Here is a 26,986-nt window from a genome sequence, read left to right as displayed (position 1 = left end):
TTTCTTTCTCTCACCCTCTCTCTCTCTCTCACACACACTTTTTTCCCGCTTCACTTCGCACCAAAGCCTTGTGCTTTATGCTGGGCAGAGGGGGGAGGGGCGGTAGTTACACTGAGTAGCACAGGAACAGAGCCAGAGGGAGAGAGAGAGAAAGAGAGCCAGGGACAACAACGTCACATTAGAAAGGTATAGTAATCATCCACAACTATTTTCAGTTGCAGATGATAAAGGATTCAGAAAGTTTATTCATGCAGGTCCATATAACAGAGAATATGCATCTTCTTTTTGTTTTCATATTATAATTTATATTTAATTGTGTTGTGGTTTGCAGTGTTTTGTGTTGTTTTCACTTTAAATTTGTAAAAGGAAAAAGCTGAAAATTTAAATAGTTAAAAGTTGAAATGTGAATAGTTGATTTTTGTATTATATGATTTATTTATTACATTTTATGTGGAATGAAAAAATAAAAGTATATTTACAGTGGCCCCTACAGACAAAGCACATACAAACTTCAAATCACGTACGAACTCTGAAGCACGTACAAACTCCAAAACACGTAAAAACACGTACAAAAAACTCCAAAACACGTAAAAACTCCAAAACACGTACAAAAGACAACAGAAGTGCTCCAGGATGCTGGGCGCAGTGTTGAGCTTTTGTTACCTAGTGGCTACACAAGCCAGCAAGTACCAACGTCCGGATTTGGTGTGTGGTAGTAACAGGTAAATGAACTTTTTTTTTAATTATTTGAATATATATGAGTGCCTGTGTATAAATACACAAACAATACACACATGCTTTCAATTGTGTAATTTAAGTGATCTAGTAGCTCTGCTTTGGAAGTTCAGTTCATGCTAGAAATGTGTTTTGGAGTTTGTACGTGTTTTGTCTCTAGGGGCCACCGCATATATTTATATATAAACATATACAAATAAAACCACTTTTTTTTACGTTAGTAATTCCTTTTGTGCATAATTTTATATTATTGTTAATAATAAATTAATTAAAGCAACAAAACAACCTGAAGAGCCGGTTCGGAGCCGAAAGAGCCGGATCTTTTTAGTGAGGCGAACCGAAAGAGCCGGATCTCTAAAAAGAGCCGGAAATACCATCACTAGAATCTGAGGGCAGCTCCTGAGTATTGGACAACAAATATTAATACTTGAAATTATTTCTTTCAAAGGATGTAAGCTGTATAGAGCACTGCACGGGTAACTTTGTGAACAATACCTCATTAAGAAATATTCAGACGATATCAGACATTTGTTCAACTTTGGCATAGCACAGTGACTGGACAGCCTTCATTTTATTCAGCCTTACTCAGTGCTTGTAAGTACAAGCAGGTAACTGCGCTCAGTGTTGGTTCAGTATGAGCTTCTGCAGGGTTTATTTGTCAAGAGCACGTTAACTTATTAAAAACGGCTGCTAGCTAGTACTGCTGGAACGTATTTAGGCTAACACGAGCTTAAATAAGCGGAGCTACGTGCAGTGATTCTGGCGTTAGTCATGTTAGCATATTAACAGGTGATGATCACGCTGGGTCCAGAGGTTGTACACTCGGAGATTAGAGCTCCGTTTCGCTGCAGTGTCCGTCCGTTTACTTTATATATTGGTGTTGTGCATTTTAAGAGAGTAAATAACGAGGCTAAATGTCCTTTCGCTTCCAGATACTGTATTTTACACCAACATGATGTGTATGTAAGAATTTATTAGCGGTTTAAGTCCGGAAGCCTGTGCGTGGGAGTTCAAAACACAGACAGTGCGCATGCGTGCGATGTGACGAAGCGAACGCTTTGATCGCCTGACTGTGACGTAGCGAACGCTTTGACGTGCCCATGACGTAAAAGTCAACTGAGCCCTTATATAGACCCAGGACTCACAATCTACTACTAAGCGTTAAGTAAATGAGATGTACAGACCGCGATCTTCGCACTCTACAAACTTAGATTTTCAAAGTCCTTCAAATAATTTTATTGAAACAGAAACGTCCACAATGGCTGAATTGCAGACTACAGGCTCTATCCCCATTATTCCCGAGCATATTTTACCTGCTATAACCAAGTGTTTCGATCAGTTTTCCCAGGTACAATGGGGACTGATTGAACAGGGAATCTGGGACTCTGATCTCCAAGCATTACTGGCTGATATGATAATCGAAATCATTCAGATAGTTTCTACCGGCATCCTGAAATCTGCACTTCCCACACTTCAGGAGTTAATGACAGACGAATTGTCCCAAACAGATATCAGCATACCTGTGGCAAAAATAGCTCCGTCGCTGGGAGACGCTCTTTCAACCAGCATTAGCATCGCTCTTAACATCCCCCATGAAAACTGTCCAGTAAGAAGCTGACAAAACTGATTGAATCGGAGATCTCAGAAAAGGTCAACTCAGCTGTGACTCTACTCTTAGACAACCCGGATTTACGGTCAGATCCGGCCGTTTATGTCAGTGGAAAAATGACAACCACAAAAAACCTTCGACGCATAGTCTCTCACGCTGCCTCGTGTTTGGAAAAATGTGCAGGTAAGCTAAGCAGCCAGTGCATGTCAAAGGGCAGCGCAGCTAGTTCCCTTAGCCCGTCTGATTCAAGAGCAGAGAGTACTGAATCAAAGATCTCTAAGAAGGCAATGGTTGTTGAGGAGGTGAGCAGCGCTCTCACCAAATGGAGCACAGACACAGGAATCACAGAGGACAATAAGGATGAAAATGACATGACGCCTGTAGAGAAAAAAGAAAGTGAAACTGGAGAGATGGCGGAAAGTCGTTCCAGCACCCCAGGTGCTGATGTTGTCAATGCAATACTTGACACTCTGAAGTATTCGAATGCCGAAGATGACACAGAAATAGAGAAGTGCACAGATGCTGAGACAGCTGAAAGTCTCCAGCGTCCCAGCACGTCAGCAGAAATAGCTGCAGCTGACATTGTAAACACAATAATTGATAATCTGCAGTCTTTTGATGGTGAAGATGTCACATCTAGTGAGAAATGTGACTCACGCCAACCTGCTTTTAATGTGCAGTTAATTATCCAAAAGGTGAAAAACTTTTTCGCGTCATGCATCCCATCCAGAAAAAGCAATGACCAAAAGCTGCACAAAGAGCACTTCTGCGCTTTTGCCAAAAAGCAGTTTTACAAAATGATCAGAGAGATAAAACACCTGGTGAAGAAAAACAAAAGGTTCTTCATCTGTCTCCACGAACCGGTCAAGTCTCTTGATGATCAGAGAGCAGATTGCATGGACAACTACAGTTCTTTTTGTAGCTATGTAAACACACCAGTGATGGATAGCTGGTTTAAAAGTTCTTCCCCAGTTGATTATAACACCATCAAACCCATTCTTGAACAAATGTTTAATAAATTAAACGGGCCAGAACATTTTAACCTTATCTGGAACCCCCTGGAAAAGATAAAGGAAACTGAGATGTTTTCCAGGGAGTTGACAGATAAAGTGTATGACCATCTCCAGTCAACTGAAAGATATGTACTCCCTGTGATACTATCAGGAAAATGTCTTTCAGACTCTGTGATCTCCAGGTCTGCAGAGCCAACAGATGAGTTACCCTTTTCGCCCGAGTTCCTCTATGTGACTGTAGAAGACTCAGTGCAAAGGTTTTTGCAAAACACTCTTCTGTGGTTGGAGAATGATGCTTTGGATCAAACTGTCCAAAGTGACAAGATTTCTGGTGCCGTGGGAGACATCCAGGATGTGATTTTAAGAGCACTGACTCCAACAGAGCAAAAAGAAAATGACAGACTGTCTAAACCAGAGTCACGTCCAGATTGTCCTCCCAAAAATGAAACAGTCTCCTGCGTGAGTGTACTAGAGCAGGGCCCACCCCCAGAAAACAGCCCTGAGCCTGAACCAATCACTCAAGCTGGTCTTACAGAAGCTCAAAGTCAGCCATCAACCTCTAAAAACTTACAGGAGGAGTCTGAGAAAATTGTCAGAGACTTCAGTAACTGTCTGTTAGATAAGCTCCTGGAGAAATGTAGTTTCGACACAAAAACTCTGAATATAGAAAACTACGAAGTGATCACCAGGCGTCTTACAGATCTGCTTCTAGATAAGGTCAGAATCCCAGGATATCTGAGTGCTCTTAAAAATAACAAACGGCGGATGCTAAAGAAAATGAGTAAGGCCCTTATAAAGGAGCTTGACTCTGCAGATCAGTTTGTACATTCGGCTCTTACACCAGATGATTACACTTTTGATGAACTTTTTCTGGATCTCCTGGACATGACTATTGAGGTTGTACTCAATCCCCCACTGAAGTCTAAAATTACAAGGTTCTTTCGAGCAGTGGGAAAAGCTTTAACGAAGCTGTTTAGGAGCTGCTTTAAGGGCAGCAGCGATGACTAAAAGACCAGCCTGACCCCCCCCCCCCCCCCCCCCCACACACACACACTACAATGCTTCATTAAAGATCTCGAAGCAAGCGTTTAATAATTTATTCAAAAACAATGTAATTGGCCAACAGAAGTATATTTCATCTTGCCTCCCTATATTGTCTCTCCATCACCCCCAACCGGTCGCAGCAGATGGCTGCCCCTTATTGAGCCTGGTTCTGCTGGAGATTTCTCCTTATAAAAGGGAGTTTTTTCTCCCCACTGTCGCCTAGTGCTTGCTCAAAGGGCATCTTTTGATTGTTGGATATTTTCCTGCTAATACTGTAGGGTTTTCACCTTACATTATAAAGCACCTTGAGGAGACTCTTGTTTTGCTGCGATGCTATATAATCTTAGATTTAACTGAATTTTAAAATCATCCATTATAGCATCAAAGTAAAACAAAATCAAATAAAAAAAAAACCTGACATAAAAAAATAGATTTGCCATCAAATAAAAATCCTAATCTCAAACATATTCTGATTTTTCTTGTGTTTTATTGTGTTGTCAAGTATGAGGATTTTTAGTAGATCAGACACACTCTACTGTATTAGAGAAAAGAGAAGCTGGTAGAACTGGGTTAATTTACTGTCATTGTCTTTGGCAAACGTATTTCAAAGTTAATTACAAAACTCTCACTGCCTATATTCTACTAAATAAAGTTTATCTTATCTTATTCTGTTTTCATTGCGCCATTCTCTCTATACAGTTTTTGAATTTACATACTATAACGTACACGGCAGTTTGTTTCTGTGCTTCTGCATCCTTTTCTTAGGTTTTCCTTTAAGGTATTTGTAATTAATTAAAAAAATATATATTATTTTTTGGCTTTAGTGGATTCCCGCTCAGGTAACTCAGCCATTTTGCACTACCCAGTAAACAAAATGGCTGAACAGTATCTTAAATGTTTGAACATGAGCTAGTCATACCATATCACGTAATATTCATGTGCACTGTAAAAAGCTCACCTTATAGGCGTGTAAAACATGAGGCGAATGAGGTGATTGTTTAAATTACAGCAGTAGATGCCTGCAGCTGAAACGGTTTTCTCATCTGAACGTGAACCTATGCATTGTACTATAGGAAAACGGTGGTGGATCAGTGTGCAAAAAGCCCCCAAAAGAAACACACAGCTTCTTTAGCTCAAACACTGTCTGATCTCTCTCTTAGATACTGTGCTGTTCCATCTAGTTATTGGTTACTGAGAAATGTTCGGTTATTAATTTATTAAGAGAGTGCAGCTGTTCAGATCAGATGGTGAAGCAGGAAAATGCAGAACATGTTACTATAGCTGAATGCGGTGTAAAATACTAGTAATAAATCTAACTCTCATTTATGGATTTTACTACTGTGGGGCTAAATAAAAAATTACGCACATAATGAAATCTGCTACAATTACAAAGCTGAAGTTTAAAACAATTATTATTTATTAAGCATTTTTTTGCTCTTTTTTAAAATTCTTTTTGCTAATAATGGCCTCAATTTTATTATGAAGTTCAAAAACCTATTAAACTTTGAAACCATGAAATCCAGGACATTTGATGCTCGTAAATGTACGAGACCCTCTTTATGGCTAGTTTCCCCAAATATCTAATAATCCTTTCTAAAAGATGGCAACCACATACAGGTAAGTGTTTAACTGCCTAAACGGTGCATATATATGCAGTATTTAATAGTGAGAATATCTGTCTCATTTGTAACTGGCTCTGTGACTGGCCCTCAGATGCCAGACGGACAGATAATCCAGTACGAACATGATAGAACCATTGTTCAGGAGCAACAGGTGAGACAGGTTTAAGATCTAAAACATGCTGAAAGGACCTCTGTGTAGGATGGAGTGGGAGCTGTTTGGAGAAATCCAATAAAGTATTCACAATATTGTTCTCAGTGTGTAATCATCTGTACATCCAAATTTAGAAGCTTTTGTATTTTTGAATAGGGCTTTGGAGTTGACGTCACGCCGCAATGCATTGTGGGAGCGCAGCTCCATTTTCAGGGTCTACGAATCAAAACAAACACACTTTGTTGGAACGACGACGACAAGAAACATGCTTAAAAGCAGCTCAAAAGAAAAGACGGTATAGAGACCGATTGCGTCCAGAGGCGAAGCAGCTGTACTTGAAAAAAAATAGAGTGCATCGCAAATCTGGACCCATTTGAAATACGGCAGTGGAGTAAAGACCCAGACGACTTACCGCCACTGTCCTACCCCGATATCTTCACGTATCTTGTTTGTGGAGTAAGCGCTTACACAGCGAACCAGTTTCGTAATTACAAGTCACTGGAGGCGCACATCCAATTTACAAATGGCTGGGTGCAAGATTTGGCTATTTTCAAGCCACCAAACTCTGAGTACGTCGTCAAAGTAAGTCAGCTGGAGTGCATCGAGTGAAATAGCCATTTTTCACCCCCCACCATAATTAATGTTACACATTTATCATTTAACTGCTAAAATATCGTTATCATATTATATGCCCATAATTGTAAAGTACATGCAAGTTAACACATTGATAATCGGGTAAATTATTAACGCCAATTTGTGTCCTTCCTGTCTCATTTCATTTATTGTCTTTACATCAACCAATCAAGTCACTCCATTCTATGTTTGATCGCAATTTCTATAACTTCCGAGACCACCAACGATGATATTATTCAGCTATAAAGTGTGATGTGAACATATTTAGAACTTACCGGAATGAAAATGTCTGGAGCACCAACAGATATTTGGAGATGGAAGAGAACTGCACGTCAGCTCGTCTCACAGCTGCTATCCAGGCTAGACGCCTTCGTTTGGTAACATCAATACACGAGCTGCCTGATGTTGCTTCCAGGTTGGGAAAGAATGAAAAGATAAACCATTTTCAACCTTATTCTCTTGCCGGTCGTGTGATCGAACATTGCAGCCGACCACACAGCAAATACGAACCATGGCTGTTGTGTGTGACTTCGCTCCCTTTTCACTTGCGCTAGACCCCCAAAATGGCGGATCGGGCCAAAATCCTTTCCACGCCCACCCCCCGTGACATCACGCTCCAAAGCCCTATTGAAGTGATGGGAACCAGTATCTAACTGGTTACATTGAGCAACTTCACAACTAGTGCAACTGAATCATACACAATCATATACATGGAATTGTCTATAAAGTTAAGTCAAACTTTATAGACAATTTTCTATAAAGTTTAAAGACAATTTTCACGCCTCAGAAGCTTTGCAATTTTGAGACTGCTGCATCCCTCTGCAAGATATCTCACTATTTTTGACTTTTCTGAGCCTGTCAAGTCCTTCTTTTGACCCATTTTGCCAAAGGAAAGGACGTTGCCTAATAATTATGCACACCTGATATAGGGTGTTGATGTCATTAGACCACACCCCTTCTCATTACAGAGATGCACATCACCTAATATGCTTAATTAGTAGTAGGCTTTCGAGCCCATACAGCTTGGAGTAAGACAACATGCATGAAGAGGATGATGTGGACAAAATACTCATTTGCCTAATAATTCTGCACTCCCTGTATGTTGTATAACAATGCTAACTTATCACATTGGACATATTGAAAACACCTCCTGTAGCTTAATGCTGGCCCCATCCTTGAACTGCATGAAAATCATATGTTTACACATTGATTTAAATTTCTGGATATTTGGACATTGTTCGTCCTTAGCCGCTAATCCACTCCACAATTTAACCCCGCACACAGGCACACAAACTTTTCCTAGTAGTTCTCATCACATGCATCTCTCTAGTTGAAAAGCATTATCTGTGCTGTATTGTAATTAAACAAGTCATGAAGTTTTAGTCATTTTGACTGTAAAAATTAGAAATTTGTATGATGAAGGAAAGCGGGGAGGATCATCAAGGACTCCAGTCACCCCAGCCATAAACTGTTCAGACTACTTCCATCAGGAAGGAGGTTCTGCAGCATCCGGTCCCGTACCAGCAGACTGAGAGACAGCTTTTTCCACCAGGCCATCAGACTGCTGAACACGTCATAGACACCTCACCTTCACTACTGGAACTTCAACACTATGCACTCCATACTGTATATAAATGCCACTTGTTTTGCACAATATCCAACTACCAACCTCTGTATATTTCATATATTAATTTTATTTTTACGCTATTTAATTTGTAAAATATGTATACACACACACACACACACACATATACACACACGTAGACATACATATTTAGTATACACATTCAGTAATATGCATACGCTCTTATATTGTACATATATTTATTCATATAATTCTCAGATTTAGCCATTCTTATATTTGCTTGTTCTTATGTTATTGTACTTTGCACACCTCTGTTGCTTGTGAAGCTCGCACACAAGAATTTCACTCACAAAAAAAAAAAAGAAAAAAGATGGCGCCGGTGAGGTCGGCTGCCGTCACGACTGCTCCGACCACTTTTTCTTTGTCTTTGTTTTTTAAGTTAGTTTTCAGCGTTTCTAAATCGGCAAAATCATCACCATTGGGTACATTAGGTATGACAGTGACACTCTTGTTTCTATTGGTATACAATGTACTCACAATTCGAAGTTTTTAACTCCGGATCCGAGCTGGCCGAGTGAGATCTCGAGGGAGAACAAAGGGAAGCCGCGGCGGCCTAGAGGGAAGCGAGCCGGCGTCAGGAACAGGCTGAGAGCTCGTGCACACCGCACACCTCTGCCTAACATCCTGCTCGCCAACGTCCAGTCACTGGAGAACAAGCTTGACGACCTCAGGGCCAGGATAAAGTTCCAGAGAGACATTCGGGACTGCAATCTCCTCTGCTTCACCGAGACATGGCTGAACCCAGCGGTGCCGGACCACGCCATCCAGCCGGCCGACTTCTTCTCGGTTCACCGCATGGACAGGACACGGGACTCGGGGAAGTCAAGGGGAGGCGGCGTGTGTTTAATGGTGAACAACAACTGGTGCAACAGTGCGAACGTTGTTCCTCTCACACGCTCCTGCACACCAAATCTGGAACTACTGTCCATCATGTGTCGTCCTTTTTATCTACCTCGGGAATTTACATCGGCCATTGTAAGTGCCGTTTATATTCCACCACAAGCGGACACGGTCACCGCCTTATGCGAGCTGCATGAGGCACTCACACAGCACCAGACACAACACCGGGACGCTGCGCTTATTGTGACGGGGGACTTTAATAGCGCCAACCTCAAACGCGCAGCGCCGAACTTTTATCAACACATCACCTGCCCCACCAGGGGTGAAAGGACACTGGACCACTGCTACACTACGGTCAAGGACGGCTACAAGGCACAATCCCGCCCTCCGTTTGGCAAATCTGATCACGCCGCCATCTTCCTCATGCCAAAATACAAACAAAGGCTGAAACAGGAAGTTCCGGTTCAGAGGAAGGTCGCGCGCTGGACGGATCAATCGGTGGCCGCGTTACAGGACGCACTCGATGACGCAGACTGGGGCATGTTCAGAAACAGCTCCGACGATGACGTCAACGTGTTTACGGAAGTGGTTGTGGGATTCATCGGGAAACTAGCGGATGATACCGTGGAGACAAAGACTATCACAACGTTTCCCAACCAGAAGCCGTGGGTGGATAAAACCATCCGCAACGCTCTGAGATCCCGCACCGCTGCCTACAACACGGGACTCACAACGGGGGACATGGACCCGTACAAAGCCGCGTCATATAACGTGCGGAGGGCGGTGAAAGAGGCGAAGCAGCACTACGGGAGGAAACTAGAGTCACAACTCCAACAGAGTGACTCTAGGAGCCTGTGGCGGGGACTAAGGACAATAACGGACTATAAAGCACCAACAACCGGTATGACGAACGCGGCCGTGACTCTGGCAGACGAGCTGAACACTTTCTATGCTCGCTTCGAGGCTGCAGCTAAGGTTTCCAACAATGCTAGTGTTAGCGGCGGTAACGGCTGCAGACAGGAAGATACTGCCAGCACCGGAAACGTGCTCGTCATCTCCGAGCATGAAGTAAGGAGAGCCTTCAAAAGAGTGAACACCAGGAAAGCAGCAGGACCAGACGGCATCCCAGGTCGTATCCTAAGAGACTGCGCATACCAGCTAGCTCCTGTGTTCACTGAGATATTCAACATCTCTTTATCTCAGTCGGTGATCCCCACATGCTTCAAAGAGTCCATCATTGTTCCTGTCCCGAAGAAACCCCACCCTGCTTCTCTCAATGACTATTGCCCTGTAGCCCTCACCTCAGTAGTGATGAAGTGCTTTGAACGCCTGGTCAGAGACTTCATCATTTCTTCACTACCAGACACACTGGACCCACTACAGTTCGCTTACCGTCCAAATCGTTCCACAGACGATGCCATCTCTCATCTCCTCCACACATCACTCACTCACTTGGACACTAGAAGGGGGAATTATGTTAAAATGCTCTTCATAGACTACAGCTCTGCATTTAACACCATAATTCCCTCCACACTCACCACCAAGCTGGAGCATCTGGGACTCAGCTCATCTATGTGTCTGTGGATCTCCAACTTCCTAACTGGCAGACCACAGGCAGTAAGGATGGGCGGACATGTCTCAGCCTCCACCACTCTCAGCACTGGAGCCCCCCAGGGGTGTGTTCTGAGCCCCCTGCTGTACTCTTTGTACACATATGACTGTGTGGCCCCTACCAGCTCCACCACCATCATCAAGTTTGCTGACGACACCGTCGTGGTGGGCCTGATCTCTGATAACAACGAGACGGCCTACCTGAAGGAGATTAGGAATCTGGAGAACTGGTGCCAGAGGAACAACCTCCTTCTAAACGTCAGTAAGACAAAGGAGCTGATAGTGGACTTCAGCACTAAGCAGGAGAGGAACTACCAGACCCCCGTCATCAACGAGTGCCCAGTGGAGAGAGTGGACAGCTTCAAATACCTCGGAGTTCACATCACGCAGGACCTGTCATGGTCCTGTCACATCAACACCGTGGTGAAAAAGGCCCGACAGCATCTCTACCACCTCAGACGCTTGAGAGACTTCCAACTGCCCTCCAAGGTGCTCAGGAACTTTTACTCGTGCACCATAGAGAGCATCCTGGCGGGAAACATCTTAACCTGGTTCGGGAACAGCACCATGCAGGACAGACGAGCTCTACAGAGGGTTGTGCGGTCAGCTGAGCGCACCATCCGCTCCGAGCTCCCTGACCTGCACTCAATCTAAAGCAGGCGGTGCTGGACCAAGGCCAGGAAGATCGTGAAGGACCTCAGCCATCCCAACAACAGACTGTTCTCTCTGCTGAGGTCAGGAAAGCGATTCCGCTCCCTGAAGACCAACACAGAGAGACTGAGGAGGAGCTTCTTCCTGCAGGCGATACGGTCTCTCAATCACACCACCACACAGTACTGACCCACACATATGGTTCTTACACTGTCATGCGCCGTGGTGCGCGGGCACGAAAGGATCCAGGCGCAGACTCCGAGCTAACAAAAAGACACTTTATTAAAACAACGAAAGGCGACCGGGGAAAGTAGAGAGCAAAACAGAAACTAAAAATCCGGGGAAACAATGACACGAGGAAGCCGGGATCGGGACGGCGGGGGGCTGCAATAGAAAGGGGAGATGATTACTAGGGAGCCAGGAAGCGGGGAGAACATATCAGGACTGAGTTAGAGTAGGGGCTTACGATAGAACGGAACCGTGGGAGCTCGGGAGGGAAGTGTGGCAGTCCGTGGGGGCAGGAAGTCCGTGGAATGGCGAGTGGGCCAGGTGAGCGCCGCGAGATCCAGTTGAGCCGGAGGACAGGCAGGTAGCAGACGCCGAGTAGAAATCTGGACAGAAGTAGGCAGGTTAAACAAAGTTCCAAGCAGAAGAGAATGCACACTTTTCGTGGAAGTCTGGTTACCACTGTGGGGATGACTACGGACTGGCGTGGAGCATCCGTCAGCGCCGGATTAAGTGGATCTCCGTGTAATCACCGGGATGGAGAGCAGGTGTGCTAGTGATGGCCCAGCCCGGGGGTGTGGCTACCCGAGCATCACGCATTCCACAGACCATGACATACACACACACTGGACATTCTGGACATTGTTTTTGCACAACACTGGTCACTATATTCTTCATTTCCGGTTAATACTTGTACAGCTGCTGTTATTGTGTATATATTTATTTATATTTAGATTTCTTCATACATTCTTATATAGTTCTATATTGTGTATTGTGTATTTTGTTGTACAGTTATTTTATTTTCAACTTTAATTTATATATTTTATCTTATTCTTTCCCAGTTAAATTTACCCTTCATTCTAATTTGTGTTGTACAGTTATTTCATTTTTAACCTTAATTTATATTTTATTCCTTCCTAGTTAAATTTACCCTTTTTAATTTTTCATATTTATTTCCTATCTTATTCATAGCCTTTTCCTTTTTCGTTTTCTTTAGGTCACGAGCAGTTGTCCAAGCATTTCACTACATATCGTACTGTGTATGACTGTGTACGTGACAAATAAAATTTGAATTTGATTTGAATGTACTGTACCAGTGTACCTGCACATGTGATGTGACAATAAAAGTGATTTGATTTGAAGATACTCATGTTTGTGTATTATGTCCTTTTCTGTAATTTCTGAAAAGAGAATTTAGTGTATTTTTTAATTATTTCCCTATACCTCTATACAATAAGTTAAACGTGAACAAAAGGGCTCTTTCAGCAGCTCCCATTCAATTAGTTTCACACTCACACCATTACTGAATTAAGAAGCCAAAATGAAAGCAGTCTGTATGCAGAGAAGCAGCTTGTTTAGCTTGAAGCATTTTCCTCCTTACAACTGCAGGAGGAATTTCTATAGAAAGAAATGTTGGGAAAAATATTTTTTTCCTGCTATTTAATTGTTTAAAGGATAGTTAATTACTTTGTTGTAATATAAATGGGCATTGGAGAAGTCTTCATCAATAGGAAAAGCAGTAAAACTGAAATACATTTAAGAGGTTAAAATATATAAATGTCTTCCCATTTTCCAAGCTATACAGTGGGGAATCTTTGGCGGCCCTTACGTTTGACACCTCTGCTCTACTACATGTAATGTGAAGACTTAATTACAAATTATAAGCAATTAAATTGGCTCTTTTTTTTGGAGGGACAGCGAAAGTCTGATCTACTGGCTCTAGGAACCAGGAAGATTTAGTGACATTTTTTATTTTATTTTTAACTGTCGAACATTAGTTGGCTTAAACCTTTGAGTATGTCACGTGCCCAGAAAAATCTGAACTTACAGAACACAGTTAAGTATTGTGCAGCCGCCTATTTATATCTCTTCCTACCTTGGACTAAGAATAGGTTAGGGGGACAATGTGTCGACGGCTCCAAACATGAGATGGGACCTCACAAACCTTCCTTTAAATAGCCCTGTCCCACACAACAGGGACGCTATTACAGGCATTCAATGACACAGTAACCTGCATTACCAGCCTCTAATGCAATGCGGTGGCGCTCCACAGATCTTCCCCCTGATCTTAGCTGGCTGTTGAGGGATAAAGCTGAGCGCTATTCGGTCATGTGATTCCTGTTTTTTCCCTCCTCCTCCTAAGTTGAAAGGCAGGAGCAGAGCGGTGGGGGCCCAGCTTGCCTTCCTACTTGCAGTGGATGCATCGCTTTCTTCTCCCCCTCTTGTCCTTCCAACATTACTGTTTCTCGCTCGGTGGTGATATTTTCAATCCAACATTTCCTTCGCCATGGCGGGGGCTATTATTGAGAATATGAGCACCAAAAAGTTGGTGATAGTGGGAGTTATTCTGCTTTTGTTCCAGGCGTTTGCCTTCATGGTCGGCGGTTTAATTGGTAAGTTGTTTTTTTCCCCGTTTTCCTTGCCTCAATTTTATCTGTACTTTTATTACGTGCTTTTTCAAGCTAACGTCTGTGTTTGTACGCGCGTGCTCGCGGGTATTTAAAGGTTAACGTGTATAAAAGGCTAAAACGGAAAACTTTTAAGTTGAGTTCGTCGCTATTTACCTTGATAGGAGCGGTAATAAACGCTCCCGGTGAAACAAAAGACGAAGGGCGCTAACTTTTAGCCGTATTTTTTTACCTTTCGAGACGAAATGGCACCTCCGCTCTAAATCACTGCTTTTGTTTCAAGGTGTTCGCTGCCTGCGTGCCCACAACCAGTTGGCTTCGTTTCTGTGCTTAAAAATAACGCAGAACATCACACTTTTAATGGGCTGTTTCAACACAGAAAAGCTCTGGGATACCTTTTTTTTTCTTTTCCTTCCCTCGACTACTTTGATCCCAACTCGAATGTTCTCCTCTCCCTCTTCTCCCCCCTCCTCCCCGTATATAATATCCGCTGTGTGGGGGCCCCCAGGCAGCATCTCTACCTTCCTTTCATTCCTTCCTTCGCCCTGCGTTTGTCTCCCCCTTTTTCCCTCCCCAAATCCCCACGGCCTCGCAGGCAGAGCATTAATGTTTCTCCCGTCTTCCACGAGTTTCATTTGCATCGAGGCAGACATGCACAGACCTGCACAGAAACACACATACACGCGCAGCTGTCAACGTTGCATTTTTTTGCCTTCAGGTCTGTATTGGAGTTGCTGTCAAGTTTCTTCAAATCCACCCACTCAAATACACGCGCACAAGCCCCACCAGCAGTGCAACAGCACGGTCGATAGAAGTTGGGTCCATGTGAAAGATGCCTGTGTTGCTTTTAGAGTCTGGAAACCACCCACCAGCCAGTCCCCCTCTCCCTCTCTCTACATGGCTGATAAATTAGCCTGTTTGGTTCATTCCTGGCTGAGATGGTTTTAATGAAGCCAGATTCCTTTGTGTTTGCTCGGTGGCCGGGGGCGGCGAGGGTAATTGAGTAGAAAGGGGGTTTTCTCCCCTTGTTTCCCGACAAACCCGGGAACACGGCATGGGGTCAGCGGGCTGAGGGGATGGCCATTATTCTGGACACACTGGGATAGAGACTGGAGGAGCTGGTGTGCCTCTGGACTCACGGGGTCACTTGATAATTGAACTCCGAGGGGATCCAGATAACTGGGTTTAATTCACTCCAGTGGGTCGTCCTTGTTGCTCTGTGTGCATTTTAATGTTTAATTTCAAACAGCCTTTAGCACAGATAAAGATCCTCGTGGTGGAGTTTTATGACTGTGCGAGAGCCTATAGGTGTGTAAACCGTGGCATCCGCCCTTTAGCTTTTGATTTGGAGTGAGCAGATATGTTTAGATGTTCAGATAAGTAACAGGATCTTTCTGGACAGGTGCACACGGTTTTCTTCCCTCTGTGGCTACTGCACCTTTGGACACGATAAAAGGTTGAAAAATACATCGGTCTAACAGCGTTACCACTTATGAGTTGGTGCTTTCTAACAGTAGAGATGGAGAAGAGAGCTTTGCATCGTCTTTGAAACACCACTAATCTCTTTTACAACCTGGATGTGAAAACTCAAAGCTCTGAATGCTCATCCTCACGAGTCAGTACTTCCTACAAGTACCCTAGACGGTGATTACAGCTTATGTCACCATACTAGGAATTTTACTAAGAGCTTAATAACTTCCCAGTAGTTCTTTCAGATTTGCTCAGCATTTTGCATATTTATCTTAGAGTGTGAGATTTTGTTTGCGTACCTTTTGATTGAAGCCATTTCAAAGTTTTATCTGCATGATTTGAGTCCACATCCTGCTTGTTATAAGCCAGTATTCAAATCAAAACATTTTTGAGGCATAAATGTGTTTTTATGTCCTTTGTCCTAGTTTTGACTTTCATAACTCCCAGGTACCCATTTGTTCTTTTATTCAGTCTGTCGGTGGGAAGTGTATAAAGAATAAAAAAATAAATAAATTAAATCTGCTTACTTCACTGCTTGTTTCAGTTCAAGTTTAGTGTCTGACTTATGGCTCTGATTTTAAGTTTGCATCACTGCAGTGTAGTGCAGACCTCCTGGCTTAGGTTTTCAGAGTTTTTATTGTATGAATGAAATTATTTGAAAAGTTGAGGCCATATTGTATTAATGAAGAACAACATCCACTTTCAGAACTACTTTCTGTTCTGATGGCATCTTAATATGGTTTGTGAAAGGCATACTGGTAATCTTACTGGGTCAGACCGCATAACATTTACTTATCACAGTAAACAACAGCACAAGGGTGTTTATACTTGTTTTATGTCCGCTTTTCTGATGCATCTCTGTGAGTTGCTCAGAAAAAAGACAGTTTTAGAGAATTCCCCAAAGACAAAGGTCATGTATGTTGAGTTTTTACTAATTCACGTTACTTTTAATACCCTTTTTCATATCAACCTAAGTCAGTACACATGAGACCAAATTGTTTAAAAAAACAAAACAAAACACACACAACAACAACAAGGTTGGGGGAGCATGAACAAAACTGGAGCATTTCTGTCCAGAAACTAATATCACTAGATTAAGTGTGTATGTGACCCTATTGTGAGACTGCTGGTCTTAATGGGACTGCTTCTAACAAATCGTTAACAGGAAGTTGTGTAGTTTGATGCATTCAGTTGATTCTAGTATGTGAAATGCGTGCTCCGTGACCAAGCATCAAGATGCATCTATTAGCGTCACCATATAAAGGGAGAGAGTTAACACTTGTAAACATTTAACGCAAGAGTGGTAACTTCTGTAACTACTTGACTTCACAGATAGGCTGATTAGATTCCAACAGCAAACGACTTTCAGTACTCTTCTGTTGGTTTATACGCTGCAGGTGAATGATTTCCTACAAAGTGGTCATTTACAGCTGTTTGGATGCATTTTTTAAATCAATTTACTAAAGAGTGTATAGAATGATTTATTAAAATGCTGCCAAATTATAATCATCAGAAAAGTTTGACCTCACATGTCACTACTGCTGTGGCAAGTACTGTGTATTTACATTGGCTCTTTGTGCTACTTCTGTGTGTATGTCTGCGCTATGAGGAGTATAAATACAAAAGTGACCTTTGTCTGAGCCGGTAATGTATAAGGGCTTGCAGGTAAATGCTAAACCACTATAAATCTAACAGATTCACTTATTTGCTGATTGTCCCGCATCATTTCCTGAATTAATGTTGGGGTTTTTGGGGGCTTTTTGTTTTGTGTGTCTACACCTTCACTCAGACCTTTCAGGTGTCGTTCACATCAGGCCTCTAGGTTCTACAACAGGGTGCCAGAGTTTCTTTGCTGTCATGATAATGGCCGTTTTTGTTCTCTTACAATAGTTCCTGTGAGTAGAGACTGCAAACAGCAGTCTTGTCGAGCTCATGAATCTCAATGCGTAAACACTGTAATTGGTGCCTGAGAGCTTTCGGGAATTTTCCCTCCCTCTCACTTCACAGACAGAGCCATTTCCTAAACAGTGTAAAAAAGTAATTACCAAAGTGTTTGTACTGATTTGGCTGAAAGTCAAACTGGCAACTGTTCCTAAGATCTTAACATTGTCCTTGAACAGTTTAATCTGCAGCACTGAAGACTGATGTATTATATTTGGGCTAAAATAATTTCATGCGATTTGTTAGTTTGAGGGCAAATCTGGCATGGTAGGACCATTTAAAAACAAAAGCAAAAACAAAACTCCTGCAGTATTTCAGTTTGACACTTAGTCTAACCTCTACCACTTTGTCTTTCCAGCTCCCAGCCCCACCACAGCAGTCCACTACTTGGCCACAAAATGCGTGGATAAACCGAACAAACCGCAGCAAACAAAATGGTTCATGCCTTGGGGCCGAAAGGAGTGTGATAAGATCCGGTCGTTTGATGAAGCCATGGCCAAGAGGATCGAGGCTAACAACATTGTGTTTGCTGTCCACATTCCTCTTCCCAACAAGGAGATGAGCCCGTGGTTCCAGTTCATGCTGGTCATTCTGCAGTTTGACATCGCTTTCAAGATGTACAACCAGATAGGTGAGAACTAAAGGTGTCTTATGGGTTTTAAAGGAAAATAAGGGATGGGGCAACATAGCCCATGTTTTGTCTCAAGGACATGGCTTTTTTTTTTTTTTGCATGCCACAAACTTTGTCAATATTTTGTCTCTGTGGTATTTCTTGCTTTCACAATCTGAAGAGAAACTATTTACAGAGGCTCTGGACAAAGCTAACCTCTGAAATATTCACAACTATTGTAATCTCAAGTCACCAGCGTTGTAAAAGTCAGCTACAGCTAATCTTTTTCAGTACAATTCTTCTTGTTTTCCTCCCTCTTTCACCTTCCCTGAACACTCAGAATTCCTCAGAACGTCTACCTTAAATGTATGGCACAGAAAGGCAGCAAACAGGCAGCAAACAAAGATGAATGTCTTGCTGTTTCGTCTCAAAAGCCTCGCAGATCTCAGGGTCTTTGTCAGTCACTGTTGAGGCAGGTATTGGTGTTGGTTGCTTTAGGCCAATTACATTTCCTTGTTTTCCATACATCTTGGATATTTCATTATCCCAATTCAAACTCTCTTTTTTAAACATAAGCTTAGATTGATAGGGATATTGCCCATGTGTAAGCTGTTTGAGATGTAATTGTAATGGGTTAGGGAGGAAAAAAAGGTTGAAATTTGTCATTGGTTTTGTTTATGCAGCTGATCCAGGCTGCCTTTTGATGTCTTCAGTCTCCCACTGGAAACGTTTTTTGCATCTTCTCCTAATTTAAAACAACATTGTTGTGAAGTGTACTAGTTCACAGCTCGATCTGCAGCATTCTAATAATGCGTCGAAGTACTTCAGAGGAGGGGGAGAAGGGAAATAACTAGCACCTCAGAGAAGACAGGGTTTGGTGTCATGGCAGGGTGCTTAGAATCCTCAAAGAAGGGATTAGAGAGGATGATGAGAAAGTCTAATGAGAGTCTGGATCACCAGCAGAGTCTGGGGAAGTCGATTTGAATCTCAATGAAAAATTTTCTTCAAATGGATTGCAATGCATAGCAAAGTATTTGAATGTCAGGTTGAGTACGATGGGAACGTTTGATGTAAAGAGGCTTATCTAGACTGACACATGCTTGTCAGCCTTAATACAATCCATTGTAGGCCAGCACACTCAAAGGTGATGAGAAGTATTTGTAGCAACAAAGAGGGCAAAATACCTCAGAATCTTTGCCTTTCTGGTCTGGCTTGTCTAAACAGTCATGGTACAGTGGCGTCCTACTCATTAGCATCCCTTACTTGCTCACATTCTTGGCCTCGGTTGTGTCAGGGGGCTGTGGGTTGTTTACTGCCTGGCTGTCTGACAGATGAGTCAGTGATTCAGCCTGGACCACAGACAAGCCTTTTTGCCAGATGTCATCGACTCATTTTGATCTTTCTAAGCTATGCGAGGTGCTGTGAGAACAAATGGATGCAGAAGAAGCAGAGTGCCACATTTAGTAGAAATCGGGTAGTGCTGGAAAAAGCAGGAATCTCACCTTGAAATGTAAAATAGTTGACAATTTTAAACCCTATAATTTACATCCCTTTTCTAGTGTACAACATTATTGCCTGTTCCGTTTTTATCCTGAGGAGGTAAGCTTGAAACTGAAAAAAAATAAGAGGCGGGTAACGAACAGACTGCCTAAATTGGCATAAGCATTGCGTAATGTGAGGCATTTTTGTGTCTCACATTACAGAAAGCGCTTTAATCTTATAAAAGAGGAACAATCAGGTAGTCAAATCACCGTTTTATGTTGTCTGACGCAACTTCTAATATTAGGCCATGTCTACATTTTTATTCAATAAACCTTACTGCATAAAACAATTCATTGATTCTGATTTCATAAAATGCCAGTGAGCTCCCAATTGAAACGCTGGAGCCACCTTGTGAATCTGCCGGTAACAAAATACCATGAGGGTTAAATCCCGAGTAGAGCAAGCTCACAAAGGTGGGTGGATTCTGTTCTGCTGGTGTATGACGAAGTAACACAAGGCCATCTCTTCCTTGACTACCTTATCTGTGTAACAATGTTCATCCCAGAGAAGAGCGTCACCCTTATTAACCACTCCACCCACCTGCCCCACTCCACCCAGCACCAAGCACCCCCTTTCTGGCCCAGGTCCAGCAATAACACAGCTGTTGAGGAGGCTTAGTTTCCGTGGCAATGGCTGCTGGAGTGGACTGGAATGTTTGCATGAAGCGAGCTGACATTTGAGGGCGGCCGGCTCAACCAATGGCAGAGGGGAGGGCATTACAGAGACAGTCGGCTGCCAGTTTTCATCTGGCTCCCTCTTCTTCTCTCTCCCCTTTTTTTCTTTTCCTTTTTTCCCCCCTGTCTTACAGCAGAGGCCACCGGGTTTCTTTCTCTTCATTCCAGCTTGTTTCATAACGGCACAAGAGGCTCTCTGGAGGGCTGGAGGAGAAAACACTTGGCTTTGTAATGTGATCTAAAGATGGAGCTTTAATAGCTTGGCTTTGGATCTTTTTGTTGGATTCACTGGGCTGGGTTTTTTAAGGTCTTGTTGAAGTTTGGGTGTATTGGGAAGTAACCTTGCTATGGTTACTTTGGAAGGAACCATATCGAACACGTGGATATTGAGAAATAATCTTATTAATACGAGTGTTTCAGAACTTTTCCAGATTTGCAGGACCACTGTTTAACACGCCAGTGATCTGCACTTTACATGAATGTATGCCAGTTTGAACTGTACCCTTGAGTTTTTGATGCAAATGCCGATTGCCAGTGATTAAACTCACTGATTGCTTCTTAAACGTTCTACAGATTTTGACACATACAAGGAAAAAAGCTAGGCGTCCACTGCTAAGAGCATTTGGTGGGTGTATACTGAAAAGGCTGTGGCTGTCTGTCACCACATTTTAATTTGATCTCATTGCGAGGATGATAAGAGGCAGCAGGTTTGTGCAGTGACGAGGCACAACACACGTCAAAATGCAGACATGTGTGTATATGTATTATTCAGAGCCTTCTTTGTTCTTTCCATCGGGAAAAATGTTTCTCTCTGTCTTCTTTATTATTGTCAGGATTGTCCTTAGAATATGTATATCAAGTGTTATATTAATGCAAAAGCAACTTCTTGTTGTTGTGGTGGTGATGATGATGATGATGATGATGATGATGATGATGATGATTATTATTATTCCCCAGAGGATGGATCATTGGTGTACATTGACGTTGGCCTGGCCTACAGAGATGATATGGACAGTGAATGGACAGAGATGGCTCACTCCTTCGAGCAGAGGAAACTCAGCTGCAACTTCACCGCTACCAAGGTAGTTAAGACTGTAGCTCGACTTTTAAATTACAAAAGCTTGCTCATTTTATTGACTTGGCACACAGAGCCAAAGTTGTGTCATGTCTGGGCTTGCCTCTGTCCTGTAGCTTCAATAACTCAGTGCAAACTTAATTTCTTTGCTGTACTTAAAAAAAAAAATTAGTAGTATAAGTAGGGCTGGGCGATATATCGAGTTTTTTAAAAATATCGATATATTTTCATACGAGATATAAGATGTGACAATATCGTTTATATCGATATAGTCTATGTTACGTTATAATTATACTCGTGGAGCCGCAGGTTTGCCTCTCTTTCGTCCACTTTTGTCTCTACGCAACGTTACTCGGCCTCGCCTCTCCTTCACTGAACACAACTCCGCCTCCCCCATAGCTTCACCTGCAGGCAATGACAAGATGAAAGCGGAAAATCTCCGTTAGCGAGTTACCGTGCGTGGGGCTGGACGGCGTCAACGTGTTAGCGAGCTAACCGCGCTAACGAGCTAACCGCGCTAACGACATGCAGCCCGGAGGGGCTGCACGGCCTAAAATCCTTTCATTTTCTCAAAACTCGACAGTGCGCCTTATGTATGAATTCTGGTTGTGCTTACTGACCGCGAACCGATTTTATGTGGTACACAGCGCTCGGCAATCTGTCAAAAACTGTTTTAATATGACTTTGCTAAGCTACGGAGCTGCACCGCTTGATGGATTGTCTTGGAGGATTACGCCTACCGGGGAGGAGCCTCGCGGAGTGATAGTACTGTGCTTCAACGTAATATTACCGTACTGTGTGTGTATAAGGACCACAAATGGCACCTGTTCAGAGACGTGGTGCAGCTGTGAAATCTGTCTCTTTGTTATTATGCTCAGCGTCTATTAGTTTACATTTTGACTGCACAATTGTGAGCTTTTTGTTATGCACAAAAACAACATTGTTTTCTTTTATTTATGGACCATGATTATTTAATAAATGCTGATAATTTATTTTTGAGTAATTTCTTCATGTACATCTACGCTGTATGTAAATAAAAGCGCCCACATCTGGGACACAGTGTGACTAGAACTCTCTTTTTGTTCTTAACTTATGGCTTAAAAAAAAAAAATCGAGATATATATCTTATATCGGCATCCAGCTAAAAAATATCGAGATATGAATTTTGGGTCATATCGCCCAGCCCTAAGTATAAGTATAAAGTATTTTAGAGGTTTAAAGTACAGCTCTGTCTGCCCTGCTGTTTTTACAGACATGTCTGAACTAGATGCAACACCCTTAATTTACCCAAGAACTCGGTTCTCCTCTCTGAATCATATTTAGTCGGTTATTGTCTAGCAATAAGGGGTAATGGGGTTTGTTAAAAGGTGAGAGCATAACTCTTGAAAAAGGAGAGGTATTATAGTATTTTTCCACAACTGCTGTTAAATAGAAATATGAAACAATATGGTACAAAGCTTTTATGGAAAAGATACTCGGTTTAGGTATTAATTGCAAAACTAGATGGATAAATTGCTGTACTAATAATGTAACCTTTTTATCAGCGTATACAAGAATGATCTGTAAAGTTAAGTTATTATATATATATTAGTTTATATTATGAATCGCATGGTTTCCGACTCCAAAGTCTCTTCATATTATGAAAAAGGTCTGTATCATTAGCCTTAGTGAGAATACCCAAATTTATGATCTAGTGACAAAGCAGGCAATTGAACCCTTGGTAAAAAAAAAAAAATTGGCCCAAGGTACAGCATCCCAGGTAGAAATGTTTATATTATTTTATATTATTTTAATATATTTTATATTGTAAAGGCTTCTGACAAGTTACATGGGTAAATTAGTTAAACTGAAGTATTAAGGAGATATTTTATACTCAAAATTTTCAATGAAAACACTGCCTAGGCTATTTTTGTGCTTACATTTTTGTGGGAAAGAAGAATGGAAAATGCTCTGTATTTACTTACACTGCTGCCTCAAAGCTACATTCAGCTAATCTTGTGGATATAGTCAGTTTCAGAACTGTTGATGCTGATGCTTACCTAAAATAAATTCAAGTAGCTTGTCTCTTTAGGTAAACGTGTTTTCAAATGCTTGTTTACTCCAGACTCACGAGAATGAGGGCCGTTACTACGAGTGCGACTTGCTACCTTTCATGGAAGTGGGGAGCGTGGCCCATAAGTACTACCTCCTCAACATTCGCCTGCCTGTCAACGAGAGGAAGAAGATCAATGTGGGAATTGGAGAGATCAGAGACATCCGACTTGTTGTAAGATTTCACAATGACATGTCATTACCCCATTAAACTCTCACAAAAACGCATGCATCAAATACAGTATGCTGGGCTTTAAAGGGTTAAGGGATGTACTGTTATAGCCCTTTTCCACTAGTACCTACTCTGCTCTGCTCAACACGCCTAAGTTTTTAGGGTTTTCCATTAGATAGTAGTACCTATTATCAGGCCTTTTTTAAGCACCTGCACAGCAGGGGCTGAGGCTATCCAAAAATGTACGTCAACAGACTGCATGCCACGGACTGGTTAATCAGCAGCATCACTTGAGAGCATCATGAGAGCGTCGCCTACACAAAATCAAAAATGCAATTTTTGAAACCCAACAACAAAGGAAATGACTGCACAAAAAAACAATACATTGAGCAGCAGGTATACCAACGCCTTGACATCCTTCATTATTATGCTGTACGTTTTGACCCCCACACATTATGTTGTACTTAATTGTAATGGGGAAAAAAACTGAAATGGAGTGAGGTCGAATCACATTGAGCCAAGTAGGTTTTAGTGGAAAACTTCTATTAGTGTTACCGTGCACTGACACTGATAGCGTTTCTTATTGCTCATCAGGGAATTCATCAGAACGGTGGCTTCACCAAAGTTTGGTTTGCCATGAAGACCTTCCTCACACCCAGCATCCTCATCATCATGATCTGGTACTGGAGACGCATCACCCTCATGAGCAGACCTCCTGTCCTGCTAGAGAAGTAAGGCCCCCCTCATTATCAGTATCATAGTGATGATCTGTAAAAAGTGCAACTTTTCTTTTTACGTTTCCAAATAACACAAAATTTTGCTGCTGCCATCCACCTTTCTCTTCACTTCATCCATCTACCCTCAGGTGACCAGTGATGAAGATTCAAATAATTGAATTAACTGTGGCTCAGTGATTACAGATAAATGATATGTTGAGGACCTGCATGTAATTGTTAGATGATAACACAGTAGCTCAGCTTCAGCGCATGTACTAGATGAAAGTACATATTAACTATGGATGAAAAGAACAAGTAGGTCATACTAGCTGTGTACAGTATAGGTCACTGAGATCAGAGGGTGTTATTCATCAAGCGTCTGAGGAGGAATGGTATCTAGGAATGTTGGCATTTCGCACTTGGCTTTTTAACTACTGAAAATTCAATGAGGTGGTGTAAGCAAAACAATGTGGGAAACATGAGAAATCTTCATGGCTGTTTTTGTATATTCCAAAAACCTCCTCAAATATTTGTATTAATTCTATAACCAAGCCAAGTCGATGAAGGTTCAAGCAACACATGGAGGCAGTTGTGCTGCCCTGTGAACAAGTTGAAGTCATGCTCCGAGCCCAGTGTTTGTCTAACCCCCTGCCATGGAGAGAAGACAGATCAGTAAGAGGCAGCGTTCTGCGCCACAGGAAAAACCAGGCGAAGCGTGAAACACGTTACAAAATCTGCAAGCTAGCACTCAGCTGACACATGCTGCACACACGCATTTAGGAATGGGAACACACCCGCTACCGGGACACACACACAGTGTATCTCTCCTTCCCTCTGTGTTTTCCAGCTCAAGGCTCTTATTCCCAGATGACCAGCAGGCTCTCAGGAAGTGCGAATTGTACCCTATTTGTGGACAGTGGATGATTTTTTCATGCTTTAAAAGCTTTACTAGAGTCTCCTGCCATACTAGCCCACATAGGTGTCAGAATGGTAAACCTCAGGCTTTCTCTAAAGTTGTGAGGAGGATGGATGTGAGGGGGAACACAGGATAATATGAAACATCTTTATTTTGTCATTGGAAACGTGCTGAAAATGTCAACTCCTCAGGAACGCAGCAGACATTTTGAGTTGCTACGGCAGAAAACAAATGATAATGTTGATGGTTGCTCACATCTATTGCCTGACATACTCAAATGCACTTAAGAAATAATTCATATTATTAGTTACACCTGTACTTTTCATGCTGTCCCATGTTAAGTAGGGGAAAAAAAGTCTGCCACTTCAGTTTTACAAACTTGACCCTAACCCTTTGACTTTTTTCACACATGCGGGCGTATGCAGGTCCCAGTTCTCCTGCCTGTGTCGATGGTGCCCTGGACACATTCCATACATACCGGTCTAATGTGGTTTCACTTTGTTCACTTTGCAGAACTTTCTGGCGTCAAATTGCTTAGAATGTGTATCAGATTACTTCTCTTGCCCACAGTGTTATCATAAAGTGTTTGTACCCATCTATCTTCTGTAGCTCTGTTTTGCCCTCTTATCTGTCTAGTTACAGTATTTGTTTTATCAGCTGGTCACATGCAGGGACCTGTTGCAATTTGCTAAAAAGATGAGCCTAATTTTTCTCTGTGGCGATTGTTCTCAGTTCACTGGACTCTAGATTTCATGAAACAGATATTCAAGGTCTAGCAGTAATGAGGCTGTTTAGGTAAAATACATGATTTAGAAACGCATAAGTCAAGCTTCTGTGGGAACATGCTGTGGTTCTAGCTGAATGGGTAAGTTAATCAATGTCCTGAAGTCTAGTAAGCCTGGTTAAGTAAATGCTCAGCCTAAAACAAAAAATGTATGTGTGTGTAACAGTTTTAGTCCAGATACAGAAGTTTATACTTTTTCTTTTTTTAAAGTTTTTTTTTTTTTTAAAGTAACAAATAATACTTGTTGGGATGTAACTTTATAAAAATAAAAACACACTTCAGGATGAGAATGTCTCACTATGATAAAGATGATCCAGATCACTTGGAACAGCCAACCTCAGAAGGCAGTAAATCCCACTGGGAGTCCTACTTCCCCAGTCTTTAATTCAAATTCAATGAAATGTTCAATGAAACTTCATTTATATGCCACCATATTCGATGCGTCAAATGAAAACCAGGCTAGTTCAAACTGTTTTTTTTCCCCCTTCTTTCCTAAAAAATTCAAAATTTTTCAATAAACATGCAAAAAATAGATTAATTCAATCTTCTATTATATTAATTTTAACATGAAGATGTCAAACTGTGTCCATTCAAAAAAATCAACACAACAGGCTAAAGATGGAAACGACTCCAGCATGACTGCGGTGGAGAGGGGTGGGAGGTGCGGGAGGTGCAGCGGTTGATTGCTGACTGGGAAGTTCAGCAATCAACCGCTCATAGCCCAGAGGTTTGCGAGACAAGAATTTGGGTCAAAATGATGTTTATTTAATTTTTATACATTAGAAAGTGTTAAGTACAAAACACTCCC

General features: G+C 42.1%; 1 protein-coding gene and 1 long non-coding RNA gene across 2 annotated transcripts in view; one reads left to right on the top strand and one right to left on the bottom strand.

Annotated features, from left to right (window-relative positions):
* Positions 1-11,827: 11,827 nt before the first annotated feature.
* Positions 11,828-13,734, bottom strand: LOC146553869 (uncharacterized). The gene is made up of 3 exons (XR_014889513.1): positions 12,240-13,734; positions 12,021-12,165; positions 11,828-11,938 (listed from the first exon to the last, which is right to left on the bottom strand). It is a non-coding gene; the product is annotated as an uncharacterized LOC146553869 (long non-coding RNA).
* Positions 13,735-13,900: 166 nt separating this feature from the next.
* The window catches only part of wls (Wnt ligand secretion mediator), a 32,331-nt gene continuing 19,245 nt past the window's right edge, over positions 13,901-26,986 (top strand). The window contains exons 1-5 of the mRNA XM_085254593.1: positions 13,901-14,172; positions 17,957-18,229; positions 21,382-21,506; positions 23,604-23,765; positions 24,357-24,493. Coding sequence (XP_085110719.1) covers positions 14,067-14,172; positions 17,957-18,229; positions 21,382-21,506; positions 23,604-23,765; positions 24,357-24,493 — 803 coding nt within the window. The 5' untranslated portion in view covers positions 13,901-14,066. The remainder of the gene's footprint in view (positions 14,173-17,956; positions 18,230-21,381; positions 21,507-23,603; positions 23,766-24,356; positions 24,494-26,986) is intronic.

Source organism: Mchenga conophoros, linkage group LG18 (assembly GCF_057382185.1).
Source record: "Mchenga conophoros isolate Kocher_MC1m ecotype Shallow Benthic linkage group LG18, M_conophoros_male_GT1.1, whole genome shotgun sequence".
Taxonomy (NCBI): Eukaryota; Metazoa; Chordata; class Actinopteri; order Cichliformes; family Cichlidae; genus Mchenga; species Mchenga conophoros.
The sequence above is the reverse complement of the archived record's forward strand: the minus strand, read 5'-3'. Positions and strand labels throughout refer to the sequence as shown.